This window comes from Pinus tabuliformis, chromosome 3_1 (assembly GCF_031772625.1).
Source record: "Pinus tabuliformis cultivar Carrire ecotype Pingquan chromosome 3_1, CPIR1, whole genome shotgun sequence".
Taxonomy (NCBI): Eukaryota; Viridiplantae; Streptophyta; class Pinopsida; order Pinales; family Pinaceae; genus Pinus; species Pinus tabuliformis.
The window spans coordinates 657706159-657728536 of record NC_142301.1 but is presented as its reverse complement, the minus strand read 5'-3'; the positions used below and the strand labels follow the sequence as shown (position 1 = coordinate 657728536).

The following is a 22378-nucleotide window of genomic DNA, read 5'->3' as shown; positions in this document are numbered from 1 at the left end:
ATACCTTTCTGGCTGCCTTCTTTCTCGAACTGATCTTCTCACACCCAGAGTTTGTGGCTCTTCATCTTCTGATTCATCCTATGTTGTAGAGTCTGATTCTTCCTCCTTTAGCTCAAACTTTATCTTCTCATGTTCCTTTGGTTGGACTTCATGTTTAATAACATCTTTCACCTCTCTGAACACCACATCTCGGATGTACACAACCTTCCTTGTTACTGGGTTCCAAAGCTTATAACCCTTTAAAGCATCCTTATACCCAATAAAGATGCACTTTTCAGATTTACTATCTAACTTGGTTCATTTCTCCTTTGGAACATGTACATATGCATCACATCCAAATACCCTCATATGTGAAAGAGAGTGTTTCTTACCAGTCCATACCTCTTGTGGAGTCTTATCCCCCAACGCTGATGAAGGTGATCTATTGACCAGGTAACATGTTGTCTCCACCACGTTTACCCAAAATTCCTGTCCTAACCCGACACCACTGAGCATGCTTCTTTCCCTTTCCATCAATGTCTTGTTCATTCTTTCTGCAACTCCATTTTGTTGAGGTGTATATGGAGTAGTCTTCTGCCATGCTATACCACACTTCTTACAAAATTATTCAAATTCTTTACTGCAAAACTCTCCACTGTTATCTGTCCTCAGCACCTTTATCTTCTTCTCTGTCTGGTTTTCCACCAGAGCCTTAAATTATTTAAACTTGTCAAAGACTTCAAATTTCTTCTTAAGGAAATATATCCATGTATTCCTTGAGAAGTCATCTATAAATGATACATAGTACACAGACTTACCCAGTGATGGAACCTTCACAGGGCCAAACACATCACTGTGCACAAGCTCTAATATCTGTTTCGCCCTCTTACCACCAGAGGGGAAACTCACCCAATTTTTCTTCCCATATACACAATTTTCACAGAAATCAAAATCTAGACAGCTATTACTCATACCTTCTACCATACCTTTACCATGAAGTATTCGAAGGCCCTTCTCTCCAATATGTCCAAGCCTTTGATGCCACAGCATGGTCTTCTCTCTAGAGACCACAAGATTTTCTGCTCCACTTTTAGAAACCACAGAACTGTTGCACCCATCAACAACAATGCTACCTTGCAGCTTGTACAGAGCTCCAATCCAAACTCCCCGCATCAATACCAGTGCTCCCCAAACCATATTGCAGGTATCCTTCTCAAACACTGTTTTTACACCTACATCATCCAGCTTGCTTACAGAAATCAGATTTCTGGCCAATGAAGGATATGTAGAACACCCATAAGTGTTCTAACCCTTCCAACTTGAAAATTCAACTTTACTTTTCCACGACCAACTATTCTAGCCTTCCTATCATCCCCTAAGAAGACATCACCACCATCGTATTTCTCATACTTGCAGAACCGCTCTCTATGGGGAGTGAAGTGAAAGGATGCACCTGAGTCAATCAACCATGCCTCATGCTCTACATGTGTACTTGAAGAAGCCAAGTACATATCTCCACCTTCATCTGAAGTGGTTTTCACCTCTGTGGAAGGAGCATCATCAGATCCCTTTCCTTTGTTAGGAGCTTTAGATTTACAGTCCCATTTGTAGTGCCCTTCCTTTCCGCATTTCTAGCACACCACCTTTACATGTTTTCCTGGAGATTTAGATCTCCCTCTAGATTTAGATCTCCTACTCGATGACTTATTTTTGTTTTTTTTCTAGGACCGTCCTTGTACAGACAAGGCATCACAATTCGGGCTCTCCATATTTTTCCCTCTCATCTCCTCCATCAGAAAGGATGAGACTATTTCATCAAACTGCAAGGCAGTTGCATTACTACCTATTGCAATAACCAGACTATCACACGAATCTGGTAGAGAACACAACAAACTAATGCACTTATCTTCATCTAAAATTTTGATATCAACACACGATAACTGAATTACCATAGTATTAAACGCATTCAAATGCTCTGTCACCGAGTCTCCATCTTTCATCCTCAAGTTATATAACTTTTTTAGTAGGAACAGTATATTCACCAGAGACTTATATTGGTACAAAGTCCCTAACTTGTCCCACAAAGCCTTCACCGTAGCTTCCCCTGATACATTCAGCAATACTGAATCTAAGACACGCAATCGTATTGTGCTCTTTGCCTTCCGATCCAACTTCTTCCATTCTTCATCAGACACTCCCATTAGTTTAGTACCCGGATCTACCGCAATCCACTGATCTTTATCCACCAACAGATCCTCCATCTTGAGTTTCCACAACTCAAAACTCTGACCATTAAATTTCTCGATCTCGATCTTTCCACTGCTTGCCATCTTCTTTCACCACCAGAATCGATCTTGCAGATCTCCCACTGAACAGGGTCTACCACAGGCCCGAGAAAAACCCCTCAGCAACAAAGGCGTCCCCTTGAAGCCAAAACAGCTCTGATACCAAATGTAGGTTTTAACCGCGTACAGAAATTACCTGCATACGAATTATAAAACACAGAAAATAAACAATGCGAGAGCATAACACATAAAACAAATATACACGGAGATTTTCGCTTGGATCCCAAAACCGGGACTACAAGCTTGATTTTTCATTATGTTCTTTTCAATGTTACAATACATATTTATACATGCCGAAGCATCCAATACCATGGACCGAAAACCATCTCGTCCAAAACCATGGACCGAAAACCATCGCGTCTAAAACCATGTGTGAAAAACATGCACAAAACCATAGGTAGGTCCGCCCAACCTAATATAGGATCCAAAAAAAAATTTCTCGGGGTGTTGCCTCGGACCCCGTAGAGGGGGGCTACCCACCCCACTCAAACCCACTGTGACCCCCCGCTGTGCAATCAGAACAACGAAGGGGGGGCTCTGCCCCCCCTCTAACCCCCCGGTTCACTACGTGGGCTATTCGTGGAAAGAATAACACAACCCAACATTGATGATGAGGAAGGTTTTGAAGCGGTGGGAGAGGCGAAAAAGGTTTTGATTATCAACTCGTGTTGGCTGATCAACTTGCACATCTCATACAATGAGATGTTGGCCCGCGTCTTCTTCATGTCCTCGATGATATTATATTCCAAGTCTACGGATGAAGTGTCTTCCAAAGAGGATTGTGAGGACGAGGTGGTTTTAGTTACAACCCCTTTGGTCGAACTTTTGGGTACGGATGTGTCTCCTTTGCCACTCATTGGGGATTCCTTAGGGATTTGGCCAGGTGCCCCTTTGGGGGAAGGGGTGGATGGCTGGCTAGTGTTAGTGGGTGGAAGAATCCTTCTTAACAAAGCCATTTTCTTATCTTCCAGTGTGGAGTCTGACACAGGTCCCTTACTCCTGAGGCTGTAACTTTTGGGAGGCTTCGGGGGAGGGGTGTCCCCCATGATGGCCTCTTGAGCGGTCAAAACCTCCTCCGTGGATGATTTCGAAGGCTAGCATAGCAGAGGGAGAATCATCATTGGGGGCGAGGTTTCCTCTTCAAGGTCGTTAGTTTCATCCTCACCCTCTCCTATGGCATGATCTTCTAAGAGTTGGGTTACTACAACGGTCATGTTATGGAGCCACTGGGGAAGGTCTTCTCGGAATGAGAGGCCTGATGGAAAGTGCAGAAATTTTCCTTTCCCAATTCTTCCACATTGAAGTTCGTACTGGATCCCTGAGGTGTCTTAGTGGGTGGATTGTTGGTCTTTCAAAAAAAAGGTTTAGCGGGTTTCCCTCCTGCAGAGGTGTCACTAGTCTTCCTTTTCAATTCAAACACCTCATTAGTCAGTTGCTTTAAATATTTGGCTAATCCTTCGAAATCAAAGGAATCTTTGTCTTTGTCAACAGGCTTACTGGTTGAGGCTTGATTTTTCTTAGCGGATGGTTTTTCTTCCTCTCGCAAGTCGTGCTTGAGGGCGCCTATAGAGAGTAGATATTTCTCCACTTCTAGGGTTGTTGCAAATTTTTCTACCAGAGTGGGTTTAGCTTCACGTTTAACGAACACGACAATGTCCCACAGAAGGTCTATGGTCTAATAATCGATTGTGATGGAGTCATCAAGGGCCACATTTTTCAAGAACTTATTCAAAATGGTGGTGAATCATTAGTTGAAATCTTTCACCTTCTCCTTCTTATGGCACTTTAACGTACTGAGCTCGGTGAGGAGCATAGAAGGCATCTTGTCTTTTGAAAATTTATTAAGAAAGGTCTTCTAGAATTCTTCCCATGTTCGAATCAAAGCTACAGGCAATGACTGATACCAGGTGGCGGCCTTATTTTTGAAAGTGTGAGGGAAAATGTGGCAAGCCACGTCATCATGTTGCACCCTCATCATTTGCAAGGCTAAGTAGAAATTGTTAATATGATCATCAGTCGAGGTTCCCTTTTTGGGGTCGAATTTCGGGAGGTTCTTCTCGAGATGGCGGGGCATGTCATGGAGTTGGCCCATGATGCCTAATGGATATTGAGCCATCCAGTCCAATGGTTGATGACGGTTGCCTCTAGGTGGGGGAGGAAAAATGAGGCGGTTGTTGTTCCCCTTCGACTCACTCTCCATGCCTGACCCTCCGCTGGTGTGGGGAGGGTGCTTGCCATTCCCTCAGGGAACTCTAAGGTGTCCTAGGTCTCTAGTGTTTCTCGCATTCCTGAAGTTCCTCAGGTTCCCAGGGAATCTTAGAAGCCACTCATTATTGTAGAATTTAATGTGGCCTCTAAGTTTATCCTCGGCCCCTGCCCCAGGGCCCCTTCAGTATTCTCTCTTAGAGGTTGGTTTTTCATAGGGGTATCTTCTAGGGGGAATTGATTGTTTCCCTGTGTTCCTCCCTGTCGTGACTAGTTGTTTCCCCCGGTGAATGTACTCTTGGGGTCCTCTCCTTCATATGCCGGGGGGCTTTCCAACCCCTCGATGGAGAGCCTTTCAACGACATCTACATAGCCATCGAGTGCTAGCCCAATTAACTGTGATATGGAATTAACTAGGATTCCTTGATGCATGTGATGAGGTATTGAGGTGCAACGGTTGGATAGGGGGTTAGTGGTAGGGATGAATTTTAAACCCTGGAAAACTGACAAGTAATAGGGCACATGGCCCTGAGATGTTCTTGGTGACTTCAAACAAGGGAAGTTCCTATCCTTCTGGTGCATCTTCAAGAGGGGGAGGGAGGGAAACCCCTTACTGGGGTTTCTAGAAATGTGGACCGAAAGGGGGATGGTACGGTATTTCAAGAGTGGTGGGGGGATGGGATTGGTTACTAGCTTGATGGGAAGTTTCAGTGTGAGGGCATGCATTGGTACCTGTCATCAGGCCCTCCTTCTAGCACCAAATATGTTGACGGGCTGACATTATCCGCCAACAGTAAAGGGGATCGACCCGATGTAGGATCCCAATTAGACCCTGGACCATTTGATTTAGGGATCTCGTTCGGTATGTAGGCCCAACTTCCATTTAGATGAGTTGAGCTTGCTTCGGACAAGGGTGGGATGTGGGTTCAATTGAACGCATGAACTTCAATAAATACAAGGAAATAACCGACAAAAGTTTTATAACATGCATACCATGAATAGAAATATTGTAAACAACATAAACCTTACATAAAATAATTGTTAGCAGACTTCAAATAAGACTCATGTCCATAAAAGAAAGTGCTTAACAATTGTAAATTAGTTCACAGTAATAAAGCATCTATAAGCGTAAGTAAGCACACAATCAACAATAAGATTACGCCAATATCAACGAAACAATTCACAAATACAAGCATAGAGTTAGCAAATCATATACCATCCATGCGTAGCAAAACAAAGTTTGTAGCACAAGACAACACATGAATAGAATGTGTATCAAAGAACTCTCAGGAACATCCGATCCATCAAGCAAAGAATACTCATGGCACCACGGCATAAAAGATTTGTGTAATCCAATAGTGGAAAATAACAATTACTCCTTGCATATATCAGAAGAGCATAAGTTCTCTCAAAACAATATTGTCCCAAAATAAGTCCTCAGCTAAAAGTCCAATACAATGTGTCATGAGGGTGTATTTATAAAATGAGGGTGGCTCTTGACCTACCCCTGACCCTTGAGCTTCCTCATGACTTTTCAACTACCTGGTGACTCTTGGACTTCCTTATGACTCTTTACATTCCAAAAATGTCCTATCCTATCTAATTGCCAAAATCACAAAATAAGTTGATAATCTAATCTATCAATTTAACAATAGAAAGTTCAGGAATGTCCAGGTGGAGCTACTCCATTAGGTATGTGCGCCACAACTTGTATTTGGTTACAATGGGGGTGATATGCAGTTGTTCTTCATGATGTATGTGTAGACATTCCAGGGCATCCGGTATGAGAGTGGTCCTTTTGGCGTTCACCTGATTCCCCAAGGTTACCAGTTTGGTGTACATTCTCACTGGTTCCACCACATAACATGTGATATTCTCCTTTGTAAACACCAGTTCTTCTACGAGGGCTACCTTTCTATATGTATCGATGAATTCCTGATCTTCTCACGAGATATCTTCTTGCTTTCTCACATGCCCAACTTTCCCGATGGACGAAACCCCATGAATTTCGATCATAGACTCCAGACGCTGAAAAGGTGTCTATATGAAGCAAACACCCTATCCACATCTTTGGCTAGTTTGTCCTTTGACTGGATCTTGATGCATAGCTGGACCTTGGTGTTTTGCATGGTGATCCAATCCTTCTTCGGGACTACTGTCAATGCTCCTAGGTACTTGACGGACCATGCATGCATACTATCTAGGGCAACAACAACTTCCTTTAGCATAGCAACCCTCTCTTTTGTGTGAGCCTGTATAGCCAAGATCAGGGCCACCATGTGATGTAGCTTCGACATCTCTTCATAGACCATCTCCATGGATTCCCCGAGCGTCTCTGCCTCTCCCTTGATTGCTGCCTGGAATTCCGTAATGTTGGAGTTAATTAAATGGAGGGTTGCATTCTCTTCTTCTACTCTCTTTCTCTCGTGTTTTTCTCTAGTGGACTTTTGCTTCGATGCGTAAATCCTATTCTGGAGCTCTGTGATTTTTTTTCTCATTCGAGCCACATTATGTTCCGTCGCGGTCACAAAAGTCGTTCGAGCTGAGGCGATCATCTCAAGATTCACCGTGGTGTCAGGCATAATCTCCTTGGTTGTGGTTACCAATGAGGGCTCCAGTGGTTTTCTACCATAATACTTTTTCCTCTCCTACATGATCTTAAGGCTGACTTTGTCGAAGGTGAGCTTAGTGGGGTCTAGGACTCCCTTTTCTTACTCCTCCAGGAATCCTAGCTCTTGTAAGGGAAGGTGTCCTCTAGTGAGGGGAGTAGAAGGAGGAGCATCTAATGGGGCTAGTTCGCCTTGTTCTGTGTCCGGCTCATATGTCTTACTAGTTTCTCCCTATTCAAGCTTTCTGCTTTCCTCTTCTTTACTCCTCCTTTTTTCTTCCTCCAACCACCTCCTCTCTTGTTCTGCTAGTGCTTGTTGCTTCTTGAGCTCTTTGGCCTGCTTAAGTTTTTCTTCTTGCTCCTTTAGCTCTTGTTCTCATTTATTCTTCTCTTCCTCTTCCCTGACTATCTTCTCTTCTTGTTGTCTTTTCTTTTCTGCCTCTTCCTGGGCCCTTTGTTCTTCCCACTTCTTTTCTTCTAGTTGTTTCTTCCTTTCTTCCTCTTCCTGTCGCCTCTTCTTTTCGAGTTGGTCCTGGTCACTTGACTCTTGTGATTGCTTGAGCTCCTCCTCCATTTTTGTCTTGACATCTTGTTTCTTCTTTTCCAGGGCAGTGTTCCTTTATTCTAGTGTTTTGTTATAAATGTGGAAAATATGTCAAAAATCACATAAAATAAAGAGAATAACCTACATATTATTATTATCATTCTCATTCATATATATATATATATATATAGATAGATATATAGATATAACTAACTAACTTGTATTCTTTTAATATTTAAAAATTATTAAATTTATTAAAAAATAGTACATGAATATTTTTATGAACATGGAAAATATGTCAAAAAAAACACGTAAAATAGAGAGAATAATATGTTCAAAATTTTGCTATTTAATTTTTGCTAGTTAAATTTGGTTATTAAATTTTTTTATTTTCAAATTTACATAATATTTTATATAATATATTTACATATTTTGACATTATTCAACCTTTTTTTTCTTTAATTAATATAAATTATTTGTAAATTAATATTTATTTAAATAATTATTAACATATTCTAATCAAATATTTAAATAATATCATATCAAAATTTTATAAAATCATATTGAAATTTTATAAAATCAGTGTTTTATGTGAAATATGTTCATCATTCATCAAAATATGACATGTATTTAATTTTGTTAAAGAGTGACTCAATAAAGGTTGGTTGAATTTCGAAAATTATGGAAGAACCTATTATTGTTTTGAAACCAATGTTTCAGACTAACTAGGTGAGTCCATCATCAGGGCTGTCAACTGCAAGTTTGAGAAGAGAGAGTGTGGATGCATGGAGCGATTAATAGTTGATAGTTGAAGGTGTTTTGCTCTTGAGATTCTCATCTTCTCAAATTTTTGTGCAATGTTCATTATGTCTCTTCCATGGTGAGACCTAATGGTGTTAAAGAGTGACTCCATACAGGTTGGTTGAATTTCGAAAATTATGGAAGAACCTGTTATTGTTTTGAAACCAATGTTTCGAACTCACTAGGTGAGTCCATCATTAGGGCTATAAACTGCAAGTTTGAGAAGAGAGAGTGTGGATGCATGGAGCGATTAATAGTTGATAGTTGATGGTTTAATGATAAAAATGAGGTTGGATAGGTGTTTTTCTCTTGAGATTCTCGTCTTCTCAAATTTTTGTGCAATGTTCATTATGTCTCTTCCATGGTGAGACCTAATGGTGTTAAAGAGTGACTCCATACAAGTTGGTTGAATTTCGAAAATTATGGAAGAACCTGTTATTGTTTTGAAACCAACGTTTCGGACTGACTAGGTGAGTCTATCATCAGGGCTGTCAACTACAAGTTTGAGAAGAGAGAGCGTGGATGCATGGAGCTATTAATAGTTGATAGTTGATGGTTTAATGATAAAAATGAGGTTGGATAGGTGTTTTGCTCTTGAGATTCTCATCTTCTCAAATTTTTGTGCAATGTTCATTATGTCTCTTCCATGGTGAGACCTAATGGTGTTAAAGAGTGACTCCTTACAGGTTGGTTGAATTTCGAAAATTATGGAAGAACCTGTTATTGTTTTGAAACCAATGTTTCGGACTCACTAGGTGAGTCCATCATCAGGGCTGTCAACTGCAAGTTTGAGAAGAGAGAGCGTGGATGCATGGAGCGATTAATAGTTGATAGTTGATGGTTTAATGATAAAAATGAGGTTAGACAGGTGTTTTGCTCTTGAGATTCTCATCTTTTCAAATTTTTGTGCAATGTTCATTATGTCTCTTCCATGGTGAGACCTAATTTGTCTATTACCTCCTCACGATTATACATAAGTTAAATATGAGATTCTTTCTCCCGTAACCCTTTTATGATATATTTGTGCAATATTAAAAGTAATTTTTAAGAAAAAATAATATATTTTAAAAAAGTTATTTTAGATTATATTCCATATGGATTTGATTTACCAAATCTTAAAACTAACTAATATTTTATGAATTTAGAATCCAAATTATTCATCTAATCAAGAGAGGAGAAGTTCCATGATTTTAAGATTAGCTATTAGTTACACCACAATTATTTTGGTAAAAGTAATATACACTATATTTATAAATTGGTTTTTTATTGTATATATAGATTTAGCACTTTAAACAAATTGTAAGACACTTTTATTGAATAAGGATTACCTATCAATTTTATAATTTAATAAATGTATGCTAAATTTAAAAAAAATTAGACCAAACCAAAACAAAAACAAAACAAAACAAAACCCACTAAAAAAGACTTAAAAAACAAAGTCAGTAAAAACAACTCAAAAGTAATAAACACTATAACCATAATGTACACTGTGTACACTTTTAATAAACACTATAACCATAATGTACACTGTGTACACTTTTAGGTCTGATTTAGCCCATCTTCATTCAATGAGCCAATCAAAAGGGCGCGAACTCATATTCCTACGTGAGACACGTTGATGTTGTTGTCATTCCACTCATTCCTTCACCTCCACTCGAATCCACGGATCTGGAGACCGGTCCTGACAAAACATCGCTACTTACACTACCAATTTCCTCTATAATTGAAACGGAAGCACGATGATCCTCTTGTTTGATTGCCTCCTTCAGCTCTGCAACTACCTCACTCACGCTCGGCCTGGACGATGGTTCAGCCTCAACACATCTCATCGCTACTTTGGCAACACTAGTGATAGATGTCATGTCGTAACCTCCGCCCAACTTCTTGTCTATGATTTCTGCTATTTTGCTAGGATTATCGTTGTCTACTAAATAGGGCTTCACCTATAAAATATGACCAAAAATATGGTTAATCTTGGAGAAGATGCACTACAACATATTCTTAATTTAATTTTTAAGAGGAGAAGATGAACTATTTATGAATTATTTATGAATGATCACATTACTTACCCATCTAATCATGTTTACTTCCGCTACAGGTAGTTTTAGATCTATGGGTTGCCTACCGGATACGATCTCCAACAAAACCACTCCAAAACCATACACATCACTCTTCTCTGTCAACATTTGAGTGTGGAAATACCTGTCAAAGTGCCTCACAAAATTTTAGCAAAGTACCATGGAAAAGCTAATTGAAACTGCCTCTGCCCATATACTGTATTGAAACTTTTAACACCAGAATATTACAAAGAGAGTGCAAGTTATATGTCTGACATACTCTGGATCCAAGTATCCCGCAGTTCCTTTTACGGCAGTCGTAACATGAGTAGCCTCCCCATCGGTTGTCATCTTCGAAAGACCGAAATCGGCTAATTTACCATTCAAGTCGCTGTCTAAAAGGATGTTAGCGGTTTTTATATCCCTGTGGATTATCTTTGGGGCGCAACCGACGTGCAGGTATTCCAGTCCTTCAATAGAAACCATAGATGGATAACGTGAGATATCATGTGGTTACGCATTCTTTGTACTTTGTAATGTCAAGTAGAAATCTAGAAATTTACTTCTGCCCTGATGTAACGACTATTTAACTTCCCACATTTAGATCATAAAAATTTCATGTGCATCAAAGAAATTAAGAGAAAGACTTACCTTGTGCTGCATCTAAAGCTATTTTGAGCCTTGTTCTCCAATTTAGTTTGGAATGATGTGCACTAGGACCTGGAAAAGAACCCATGTTGGTTATCTTAGCTATTTTATCAACTCAAATAAACATATATCTCTCAGCAGAAGTATTTACCATAAAGGTGATCCCTTAGGGAGCCTCCTGACATGTACTCGTAGATAAGCATAACTTCTCTTGATTCGTTACAATAGCCTAGCAAAGAGACCAAATTCCTATGATGGATTCTGGAAAGAAGATCAACCTGTTTATAAGCAAAATCATTAGCATGAATTTTCCCATAGATATAATATTCATGAGTATACATTCTTACATTGGATCTTAGTTCAATCTTATTACATGATTGGAGTTCAAGATATGAGAATCACCTCATTCAAGAACTCGTGAACTCCTTGATGGGAGAACTGTGACAGTACTTTTACCGCTATGTCTATTCCCTGGGGCAATTTACCCAGAAACACCGATCCAAATCCCCCTCGTCCAATCTCCCGACTAAAAGTTTGTGTGGCCGCTATCATCTCTTCCAGAGTGAACACACGAGATTTTGTTGGATTTGGCACCACAACCATTGAGTGGTCTGCAATCGATTCAGGGGAGGTCAAATTCATGAGAATCAAAGCTCAAAAATCATTCACATGATTTCATGACAGGGACTACTACGGCCATAATATTTTATATTATTACAACAAATCTACTATTTGATAGTATTTGGTAACCTTGCGAAAAAACAGAACTTCGTTCCTTTTCCGTCCCACTTCTTTCATTGCCAACACCGTGTTCATTTCTCTTGAATTTATTGCGATACACAACGATAGCCACTATCAACGCTAAAGCGAGGATTAGAAATCCACTGAGCGTTATTCCGAGGATGATCTTCAATTTATTCTTGTTTGTGTGGTGTAGAATCCGTTCCCCCTTATGTATTATGCATTCCCCTTTATGTATAAGTAAGTAAGGGTTGCCACAGTAGCTGCAACAGGCCAAAGAAAATTATTTTTCAAGACCGTCCTCCAGCAAGATTAATCAAAATCTTAACTGGATTGATTACTATTGTCTTCTTTTCTTATAGAAAATGGAAAGAAAAATATGAAATCTCAAATCGGATTTGTGTCAAAACATAAGTAATACGAAATGACATATGATTACCTGAATTTCAACGAACCATTGAGAAGTTGGGCAGGAATTACACCACTGAAATTATTATTTTCTATATTCCTGTGAAAATGAATTAGGGTATGAAATTTACTAATTAATTTCACTAAACTTTGAAGAAGAATGGCGAAAAGATAAACAGAAAGGGAAGAAAGAGGGGACGTACAATTCTTTTAGATTTTTAAGTTCACATAGCCAGCTGGGAAGAGTACCACTCAAGTTGTTGTTTTGTAAATATCTACATAATTTACAAATTATAATTAAATTTTCAATTTTTGAAAATGCATTGGCTCAACACAAAAAAAGAAGGCAGAAAACTAAAAGTTGAATCTTGAAAAGAAACTTACAGTCTCTCCAACTTGATTAAAGTCGACAAATTTGGCAACGGCCCTATCAAATGATTATTGTCAAACGACCTGCTAATTTCAAACCAGTGGGTAAAATGCTTCACACATGATTATTATCTCACATAATCTTCAAACACAAATTGTCATCCCATTCATAAGTATTTATTCCAAGTCAAAACCTGCTTACACTTTAATTAATGCGGTCAACTCTCCAATATCATTAGGCACCAATCCTCCAAGATTCCTTCCTGACAAATCGCTGGTAACGATACGATTTTCGTCAACATACAATTTCACGGTATGAATCTCATCAGTATTATGTTATGATTTCAACTGTGAACAAATCGAAAAATTGAACTTACATTCCCGAAATTCTTATGGGCGAAGTACTGTTTTCACAGACAAGTCCTTTCCACGGAATCAAAAAGCAAGGATCGGAAATCCAATCCTTTATGCCAAACTTGGTTTTGATAACCTCAAGAGATTTTACTGCATTATAAAAACTAGTTGGTTAGAAATTGAATCATAATTATATCAACATTTCGAGACTCAAAACATCGATGAGATAACTTACGATCATGCACATATGTTGCTGGTTGAGTGTCAACTATTTCGTAACTCTCAAAAGCGTTGATAATGGGATCGCTGGTAGCGTCATTAGTGTTCTCCAAGGCAAAATACATGTAATCTGTTTGGTTGGTTAATAAAGTTAGCTCCCGGGTAGAATAATTGCTCAGAGAAGTAATGGTTTCGGATCGTTGTTCACCATTTATATCGATGTAAAAAGATCTCCGTTTAGACATATTTAGTTTCTCAATCTCTGCAAAATATAACAGCAGTAATAATTTGTGACCATTGGCCGGTCCTACAAGGAATTTAAAACCACTTTTCACAAAAACCTCGGCCGTTTGCATGACAGCAGGTGGAGGAAGTTCCTTGGTATCGTTTGTTGAAATGGGCTCTTCATTACTTACAAACCGTACAGAAATAAAATTAGAAACAAGTAACTCAGATTTATATCGCCAGATCCGGTCGAACTTGTCTACAGGAAACCTGCTTTATTAAGCACACAAAACCATTCAGCTCAATCATTACTTGAACAAAAAAAATCTCAACTGGTCAACAGTAATGCATCAAAATTGGGTCTCGCATGTCAAACTTCATTTAGTATCGGCCGTATTAGAAGCATCATTACCACTACTTCCCCCAACATATATACAGTTCAAAATAAGAAGTACCAATATATACTGTTCAAAATATTCACCTAACAGTAGAATTTCCGCCAACATCATATCTCCATACCGATATTAACATTGTTCCTGGTTTAGCCTCTCCATACATGCCTGGACGGAGCGTCCTCAATTCGATAGCAGAGATGAAGGGATCATCAGACACCGAGGTTCGGATCAAGCAAATGTACAGGACTCTGCCAGAACTAACAAATATTGTTTCATTATAACATGGTGTGCCACAGTTTGAGATCGTCACGTTTCCCATAGCTAACATACCCTCTGTCTCAATAGAGAAAGCAAAGCTTGGAAGTTGTTTGAATCCACTGTAATTTCCAACTTCAAACCATAACCTTAAGAGATAAGGCACATCAGGGACCACAGGCAACTGATAGCAAGACTTGTTGAGAGGCTTTGGGAAAACTCGCAAGGTGTGCAAGTAAGAACCGTAAGCACTAGCGTTCCCGATCTCTCCTCTGTGACCCACGTCTATATAATTATCATCAGTGACCCACATTATATTGTTTTCTGCGGTTCGGTTCGTTTTCCCTCCGCAGTCGATACTCAAAAATCCTTACACACGACCAGAAATTATCCGTGAATATCATAATATGACGAGATATAAAATTGCTGTACGCAAAGTAGACAAAACAGAGAAATTCCAACGGGTAAGACGGCACTCATGACACGTTTCTTATGGTACATACCTGTTTGAGCAGTCATAAGAGGCAATAAACTCAGGAGCACTCCGACTAGCGCCATCCAACCGCTCCATTTGCCATGACGAATTTTGTCCATAGTGACACCCATTTTTTATAAAGTTCTCTCACAGTAGATTGAATGGAGGAGGATTCGAACAAACGGTTGCCTATTTCGAAAGAAATTGATATTACTCTTTACAAGGGATTTCTGGGCCTTTGCCTCTGCGCGAGCTTTCTGTGAAAGTCGAATGCATTTTTTCTCTACGGTATGTCTGAATAATAAAACACAACATATCCATAAATCACCTCACAGTCCTATCCTTACTTTTCAAAAGATTCCAAGGGTCCTTTCGTTCCCCCTCGCTATCTTTGCTTTTAAAATGATTTCCAAAGGGTCCACTTGAGATCAATCGCTATTGCTTTTGAAATGATTCTGAAAGTTAGCGGAGTGAGAGTTGGTTTCCATGGTTTTCAATTTTAATTTTAGTCCTATCCTTACTTTTCAAAAGATTCCAAGGGTCCTTTCGTTCCCCCTCGCTATTTTTGCTTTTAAAATAATTTCCAAAGGGTCTTAAAATAATTTCCAAAGGGTCTACTTGACATCAATCGCTATTGCTTTTGAAATGATTCTTAAAAGTTAGTGGAGTGAGAGTTGGTTTTCATGGTTTTCAATTTTAATTTTTGAGACTTATTTTAAATTTAAGATGTGTTAAATCAAATCAAACTTGTAAATATATATATTTGTTTTTGACACACAAATAACTGTCTAGGTCTAATCTAAGGGAGATCCAAGATCAATCCTCATAGTTGCCACTATAACACCAAGAGTACATCCAACAACCTGCAAGTCAGATATACTAAATATCCTATGATTTTGGCAAGTGGCGAGACTCATGTAGCCACCAAGACGGACATGGGGAATCTACTCCTTGAGCCGCCACCACAAGAGGACACTGTACTCAATGAGATTTGAACCTTGTAAATATAGATTTTAATAAAGGAGTACACTAATTTATATAGGGAGAGAGGGGCTGGTCTAATTTTTAAAAATGTCTACTAAATTTTAGATAAAATTGACTAATTTTTTTATAGAAAAGGGTTATTTCATTTATTTTTTCTTCCACGGAGTTAGAAAACAAATTACATTTTGCTAATACATGTTATGCATGTATTTGTTTGATACATAATAATCTTTAAAAATGAAGTTATGTTGATGGTGTTGTTGATTACAATTCATATTTGAGATAACTATAAGAGTATCATATGAAAATAATGTTGAAATAAGAGTCCTTTGAGTATTGATCTTCTAGAGTGTTGCATAAAATGGAAAACTAGGTTGTGTGAGTAGCCCCATGGTCATGTCAAATGTGAGGATGATATATAAATATCAGTGTAAATAAACAAAAAACATAAAAACATAAAAACAAAAGATTGTTGGTCTGCATCTATAGTCGGTGTTGTCATCCTCAATGAAAGTCTTGTGCTAGACCTCATAGGCTCCATCTTCAAAATATTTTGTTACTTCCCATGTCTGCGAGCCAATGGAATAGCCTCCTTAGAGAGGGTGTCTGCACATGTGTTGTGTTCCCTATAAATGTGAGAAATAGTAAAAATATATGAAAGTTCACTTGGCGCATGAAATATCATTCAACAGAGGTTGAAGTCTAAGGTTGTAACATCTATTTAGACCTTTAGACTAGTTGATGATGAATTGTGAATCTCCATAGATTTGGATAGAAGTGATGTTCTTTTCCATAGCAAAGACTAGTAATAGTTTTAGAGCTGAGAGCTCTGCTAAGTTATTTGACCCTTCTTTGAACCCCATTTTCATATTGAAAGAGTGGTTGTCCTCCAAGTTCAGGACAACTCCACCACCACATATTTTTAGATCTCCATGTGTGGCTCTGTCAAAGAAGCCCCAAGGCCTATTTTGATTGATTTGTGACAACAAAGTGATTCAAATGTAAGGAGAAAAGGGCAGCTTAGGCAAGAAGTTCAAGAGAACAAGAGATTGAGCAGTTGTGATTTCAGGAGGAGTCGGTTTATCATTGAAAATAACTTTTTTTCTTGCTAACCAAATGCCCTAGCTAGATAGAAGAGGGAGAACCATGAAGTCTCTTATTCCCTCATTTGCGACACACACTTGCTAAGCTACCTTAAGATTTGGTCCTTCCCACTTACATGCCTATCCCAACTTTCAAGAAAAGTAATGCTAGAGGATTTTGGTATAGGAACATTCGATCAGAAGGTGATTGACTGATTCCTATGATTATTTTGATAGGCTGCACCAATTTGGCCCCTCTTTTTCTTTTCTTATGCGCAAAAAATCCCATGTGTGTATTTTTTTTCTAGAGCACACCACATTAACAATCTAGATTTCGTTGGGAACTTAAGCTTCCAAAGGTGGTGCCATCACAACTCGAGGGGTTCAGGGGCTTGGTCAGAGATGAGGGTTAGATATCCTTCTTTTGGAGTGTAATGTCCCAAGGAGGAGAGGGTCCAAACTAGCTCATCAGGGTCCTAAAAGATGTATATGAGTGACTCTCGCAAGGATCTAGTGAAGGTTGACCAAGTTCCACTATAATACTCAGAAGGTTCAGATGTCTGCCTAAAAACCATTTTTGGTTTATGAGGGAAGGCAATGACCTCCACTACTTCTAGTCCAAGGGTCAATGCCCAGGGTGAGGTTGGTGCTTATGCCAACTTTCCAAGCAAGATTGATTTCAATTAAGGGAAAGGAGTTGACAATGGCCCTCCATATGATGGAGGCATTTGGTCTATTTCTTTTGGAGTTTTGAATCCAATCCTCAAAGGATAGTGGAAAATTGTACTTCCTGTAGACCATTGAAGTCCATAGACTTTGAGAAGCGTTCATCCTCTAACCTGCTTTGGCTTCCATTTCTTGAGAAAAAAAAGGAAGTTGTTTCAGTCCCCACCCTCGCCATGCTTTGGGCATGGAAATTTTGGACCATTTAGCCCATGGTGATGCACATTGTTCATAGGTTTCTGCCCAAAGAAATTTATAGCAAAATTTCTAAATTTTGGTGAGGGTGTCTTTCGGAATCTAGGAGAGTGACATCCAGTAAACTAGGATGGCCTCCATCATTGATTTAATTAGGACTAAACGACCTGCCCTTAATAACCATTTCGTGCTCTAGATCTTGAGTCTCTTTTCTATCTTTGTTAAGAGCCATTTCTAGTCTGGATTTGTGTAAAAATTGTGTTTTAAGAGGAACCCCAGGTATTTGAATCCATTCTCGATATTAGCCTCATTGAAAGGAAAATAGTGCATATAGGATCTCAACTCTCCTTTGGTTAGACCAAAGGGAGATATGGTTGATTTTTGGATATTGATTACCATTCTTGTGGTTGCTTCAAGGAGAGAAAGAGCTTCCTTGATTGTGCGAGCATCACTAGTTTCATTTCATAAATTACTTAGAATACATTTGTATATATATGTTTTTCACAAAATTTTAAATATAATTTTAAATTAAAAAAATTATTAAATTTTAATTGAAATTAAAAAGTGGGTGTGGAGTATGATGCAGGAGCATTCACCCAAGAGAAAAACCATTGTAATTAAGTAGCCATGAGGTCATGTAGCTTTAGAGAATTAGTTTCCTAAGTCTCAAGCTAATGCAATATTTAGGCCTTTAAGTGAGCTTTAATTAGATAATGGAGGAAGTTGTAAAAGCTCTCAAATAAATGAGAACTGAGTGATGAATAAATGACAAGAGTCAGAAGTCAAATAGGACTCTTAAACAGTAGCATGATTCGAGGAATTAATTGAACCTAGACGTGGACCATCGAGCTAAACAAGGGTACTTTCTGTTTAAAACAGAGCTTAAATGATGGAATGGATAAGTCTCTAGAAGACTTGATTAAATGAAATCTGCCATGTGTATACGCATAGTCAGTTTAAGAGTTTTTTGAGCAAATCAAGGAGAGCATTGATCAGATCCTTCATAGTGATTTGATCTCAATGTATTCTTATAAATAGTGAACCTGCACGTTTAATTAAAAGAGAGCGAGACAAATAGAATATATGTAAGCCTACGGGCAGAGTTGAAAAAGAGGCCGCAACATTGAAGAACTGGCCTGTGCGAGACTTAGAGTCTCAGATATGTAATTCACTGTTTATATTAATATATGGAGATGTTATTTCCTGACTGTGTCAGTATGCTGAAGAAGCATTTCATGTATGAGTTACTTGTGAATTCGTAGGCTCTGCAACAGGTTGCAGGCAGAATTCTGAAGGACGCAGAGGAATGGAGTGATTTAGAGGAATCACAATGGATTTTGAATCCAATTGAAGAGACAGAGGAAGCTCTGGAAGAATGGCGAAGTGAGGATATGTTTAAGACTTAAGCTCAGAGAACTTGAACAGTGGAAGGCAGAGTTCTAAAGAACTACGCAAGAGAGGAATGATTTAGAGGAATCGAAATAGAGCATCGAGTCCATCTAAAGGATCTAAGAGGACATTGATCGAAGAGCATGTGGAGTTAAGTTCAGTTTAGATGGCGCAACAAAAACCGTGAAGGATTAGAACCTTCAGAAGAACTGAACCACAAAGAGAATATTGAAGGAAATGGTGGAAAACCACAAGTAAAGAGATAGCGAGGAGTAAAGAATCAAGCGCTTAGGAGACGTTATATTTGTGGGATCAACGGCCCAGATCTTATCACATCGGCAGAAACCATTGAGACGAGGACTGGAATGGGCCTTTGAATAAGAGTGATTGTGATATTGCGATTAAGCGACAGTCGTTGGATCTAATGTTAGATCGACAGTCCATATCTGATCACCTATTGCATATCAGAGAAGCCAAAGGCCTAAGCGACAGTGGAATCGTTAAGGGCCAATACGCTGATAACGATTAAGAGCTAATCGGAGATTGGGAAAGTGGAGTTCGGAGAGCGTGGAGGTAGTAGGCAGACCCGACAATGATATGAATGTGAATCTATAAGATTTGAAATCCGATAGATGTGTTCGGAGCGGGTTTTTCCCGTTTTCCATTATATTTGCGTTAAAGTGATGCGGTCGTTAGCAAAGGGAAATCGCATATCGGAAGGTGATGAGGCACATGTGTAAAGTGGCCTGCAGAAGTCTCGATAGCCGATAGCGATTGTGATAGGGGAGCAAGCCTCAGAATCTGTGCAAAAGTCATACGGAAGGTAGAAAAGGTATGGTTTGTAGTTAATTCCTTTGTAAAAGAGTTATAAGGGAAAAAATGCCGATAAGGGTTTTCGTACGTTAAACCATACGTAACCAATGTTTAAAATGGGAACGGTTCTCTATATATGAATTATGATTTATATAAAGGTTTTGAAGAGTTTCTAGTTCTCAATAACAAGGATATAAGGGAAAATGTTAATAAAGTCATAACCGAAGGCTTGAGGCCTATTAATAGTCCTGATAGGAGGTTTTGGTAGGGTGATTGGGTTCTGATATAAAGGAACCAAGATAAAAGGGCCTTAACCATTTGACATTTATGAGATTGAAGTTTTGACTCCTTTGAAGAGTCTAACACCTGGGACAAAAGTGTGGATGCATATTTATGCATACTGTGGCTATGTGCGGGTATTTTACTTGCACCATTAGTGGTATCAGAGAAGATCTGTAATTAGAGCTAGAATTGAAATCAGAGTGAGGAAAGATTTCTGCGAAAGGGAGTTTGCACATAGAAGAAGGTAATGTGCTGAATGATAAAGACTGCAGTGGAAGATTGTAGCAGTTCCAGTAGAGGCTTGGAGTAGACAGGAACAGAGGACTCCTTGAAGGAAAGAGAAAGCAAGATTGCTTAATGCAAGTTTTGAAGGAAAGAGGACTTGAGGGACAAAACAAAGGACAATCCATTGAAAGTGTAGGAAGAATGGGTGAAACAAGATCATGCTGAGATCTTTAAGGAGAGGTAATATGCTATGTTCTATTTTAAATTGAGAATGTGTGTTTTTATACTAATGCACAATTGACAACAAGAGAAGTTGTGTGAGAAGAATAGATGTGTTCTTGAAGACAGAGTAAGGAAAACACTCTGAAGAAGAAGTGGCAGTGAACCTGAAGAATCCAGCAAGATATTGGACAGAGAGGACAATTGAGGTGTCCTCAAGAGAGAATGAGAGATTGCAGAAGCCTAGAGGGAGCAATGGTGTTGCTCAAAAGGAGGTTCCAGACAGAGGACATGTGCTTACCACAAGACTGAGTGAGGAGAGCTTAGTGAGGTAAGATTGCAGCCAGGAGGACTAGCTGTTGTAGAGGCTTGTTGCAAAGGAGCTCATGAAGAAAGAGGAGAAGAAGATGACTATTGATAGTCATAGCAAAGGTTTAGAGAGAAGCCACAACATAAGATATGAGAAGAAGGATGCCAAGGAAAATGGCAAGAGGATGAGTCAAGAGGAAATTGACCAGGAAGTTGCAGAGTTAAAAGAACAATTTAGTGCATTAAAATTTAAGGAGAATGCTTGAGGAAAGCTAGAGACTAGGTTGGGTCTTGAGGAAAAATCCAGTGAAGTGGCATGAAATACAAAGAAGGCTACATCAAATTCAAGTGAAGTGGTTGAAGGGAAAACTCAAGGAAGTTGAGTTAGAAATGGAAGAATCCATTTGTGAACCAGAACAAGGAGGAATTCTGGGAGAGAGTGAAGATGAAGACTCGAAGACTGAAACTTCAAGTGAAGCCAAAGGGTCACATGGATTTAAATCTAACAATTTGTGTATGTTTACAGGTAAAACATCTAAGGAAGGACAATTTGCTGATATTGTCATGAAGCAGAAAGAAGACTAGCAGAATCCAAATTCTGTTTTGGAAGAAAATGAGATAGATAGATCTCATATGCAGTTGGCGGAAAATATCAAGCAACCAAGTGAAGAGCTTGAAGAGATTGAAGAGGAGACTATCAAAGAATTTCTGAATCATATGAAGGATTTAGAACAGCAAGGAGATATGATGGCTGAACCATCAAGTGAGACCACAGGGTCTTATGTTTTTAAAACTGATAGTTTGTATATGATGGCAGGTATTGCAGGAGAAAAGCAGCCTTTTGAAGATATCTTTAGAGGTGATGAAGATCTAGAAGCAAAAGGTGACTGAGAAAACTTTTCAAAAGAGGAGGAATTTGAATGCATACAAAAGAAAAGATCTATGGATGAGTCTATAGAAGCTGTCATGGAGATGAGGAATCAAGATCTTATTCTGATGAAGAATGAAGAAATATTGTCTCAGAAAGGTAATCAAATAAGTTTGATTAATGTTATTGATGAAAAGCAAATGCAAGAGAATGTTAATGCAGATGGTGAGACAAGGATAACTCTTGGAGAAGAGTTACAGAGGGACAGCAAGGCAAAATGTACTGAAGAAGAAGAAACTATGTTAGCTGAAAACATAGTAAAGGACCAGAAATTCACCATGATGATAGGCACAGTTGAAATAGCCATGAAAGTTGTTGAGACAGTCAGTGAAGAAGAAGAACATCTACTAAAAGATGTTAAGGAAGAAGAAGTCTATGGGAAAGACTTATCAAAAGGAGAAAGGACATCTGATGATCTATCCATAACAAAGGAAGGTATGGAGAATTGTGTAAAATTTCCAAAATCTACTCCAATTGAAGTTGTTGAGTTATATAGAAAATTAGATTTTCAAAGAAGGGAGTTGGAAAGACAGAGGATAGATGTTCAAGAGAGATTGCTGAAGAAGGAAGACAAAAGAATTGTCATGAATGACAGTCACAA

General features: G+C 38.8%; 1 protein-coding gene across 2 annotated transcripts; it reads right to left on the bottom strand.

Annotated features, from left to right (window-relative positions):
* Positions 1-10015: 10015 nt before the first annotated feature.
* LOC149188786 (putative LRR receptor-like serine/threonine-protein kinase At5g48740) lies at positions 10016-14936 on the bottom strand. Of its 2 annotated transcripts, XM_089413096.1 has the most exons (15): positions 14657-14936; positions 13985-14522; positions 13295-13773; positions 13083-13209; positions 12908-12979; positions 12721-12789; positions 12540-12611; positions 12368-12436; positions 11938-12191; positions 11590-11798; positions 11339-11465; positions 11191-11259; positions 10820-11009; positions 10552-10684; positions 10016-10425 (listed from the first exon to the last, which is right to left on the bottom strand). In XM_089413096.1, the coding sequence occupies exons 1-15, from the start codon at positions 14757-14759 to the stop codon at positions 10084-10086; spliced, it is 2853 nt and encodes a 950-aa protein (XP_089269222.1). In that variant the 5' UTR covers positions 14760-14936; the 3' UTR covers positions 10016-10083. The 2 variants fall into 2 exon arrangements, with proteins under 2 accessions (XP_089269222.1, XP_089269223.1); XM_089413097.1 differs by lacking the exon at positions 12540-12611.
* Between the last annotated feature and the right edge of the window lie 7442 nt (positions 14937-22378).

Coding starts and splice junctions, on each gene's coding strand:
- LOC149188786 (XM_089413096.1), bottom strand. CDS start 14,759: ATGGGTGTCACTATGGACAAAATTCGTCATGGCAAATGGAGCGGTTGG. Junction 13,774..13,984: donor GGCGGAAATTCTACTGTTAG/GTGAATATTTTG, acceptor TTAATAAAGCAG/GTTTCCTGTAGACAAGTTCG. Junction 11,466..11,589: donor TTCACGAGTTCTTGAATGAG/GTGATTCTCATA, acceptor GCTTATAAACAG/GTTGATCTTCTTTCCAGAAT.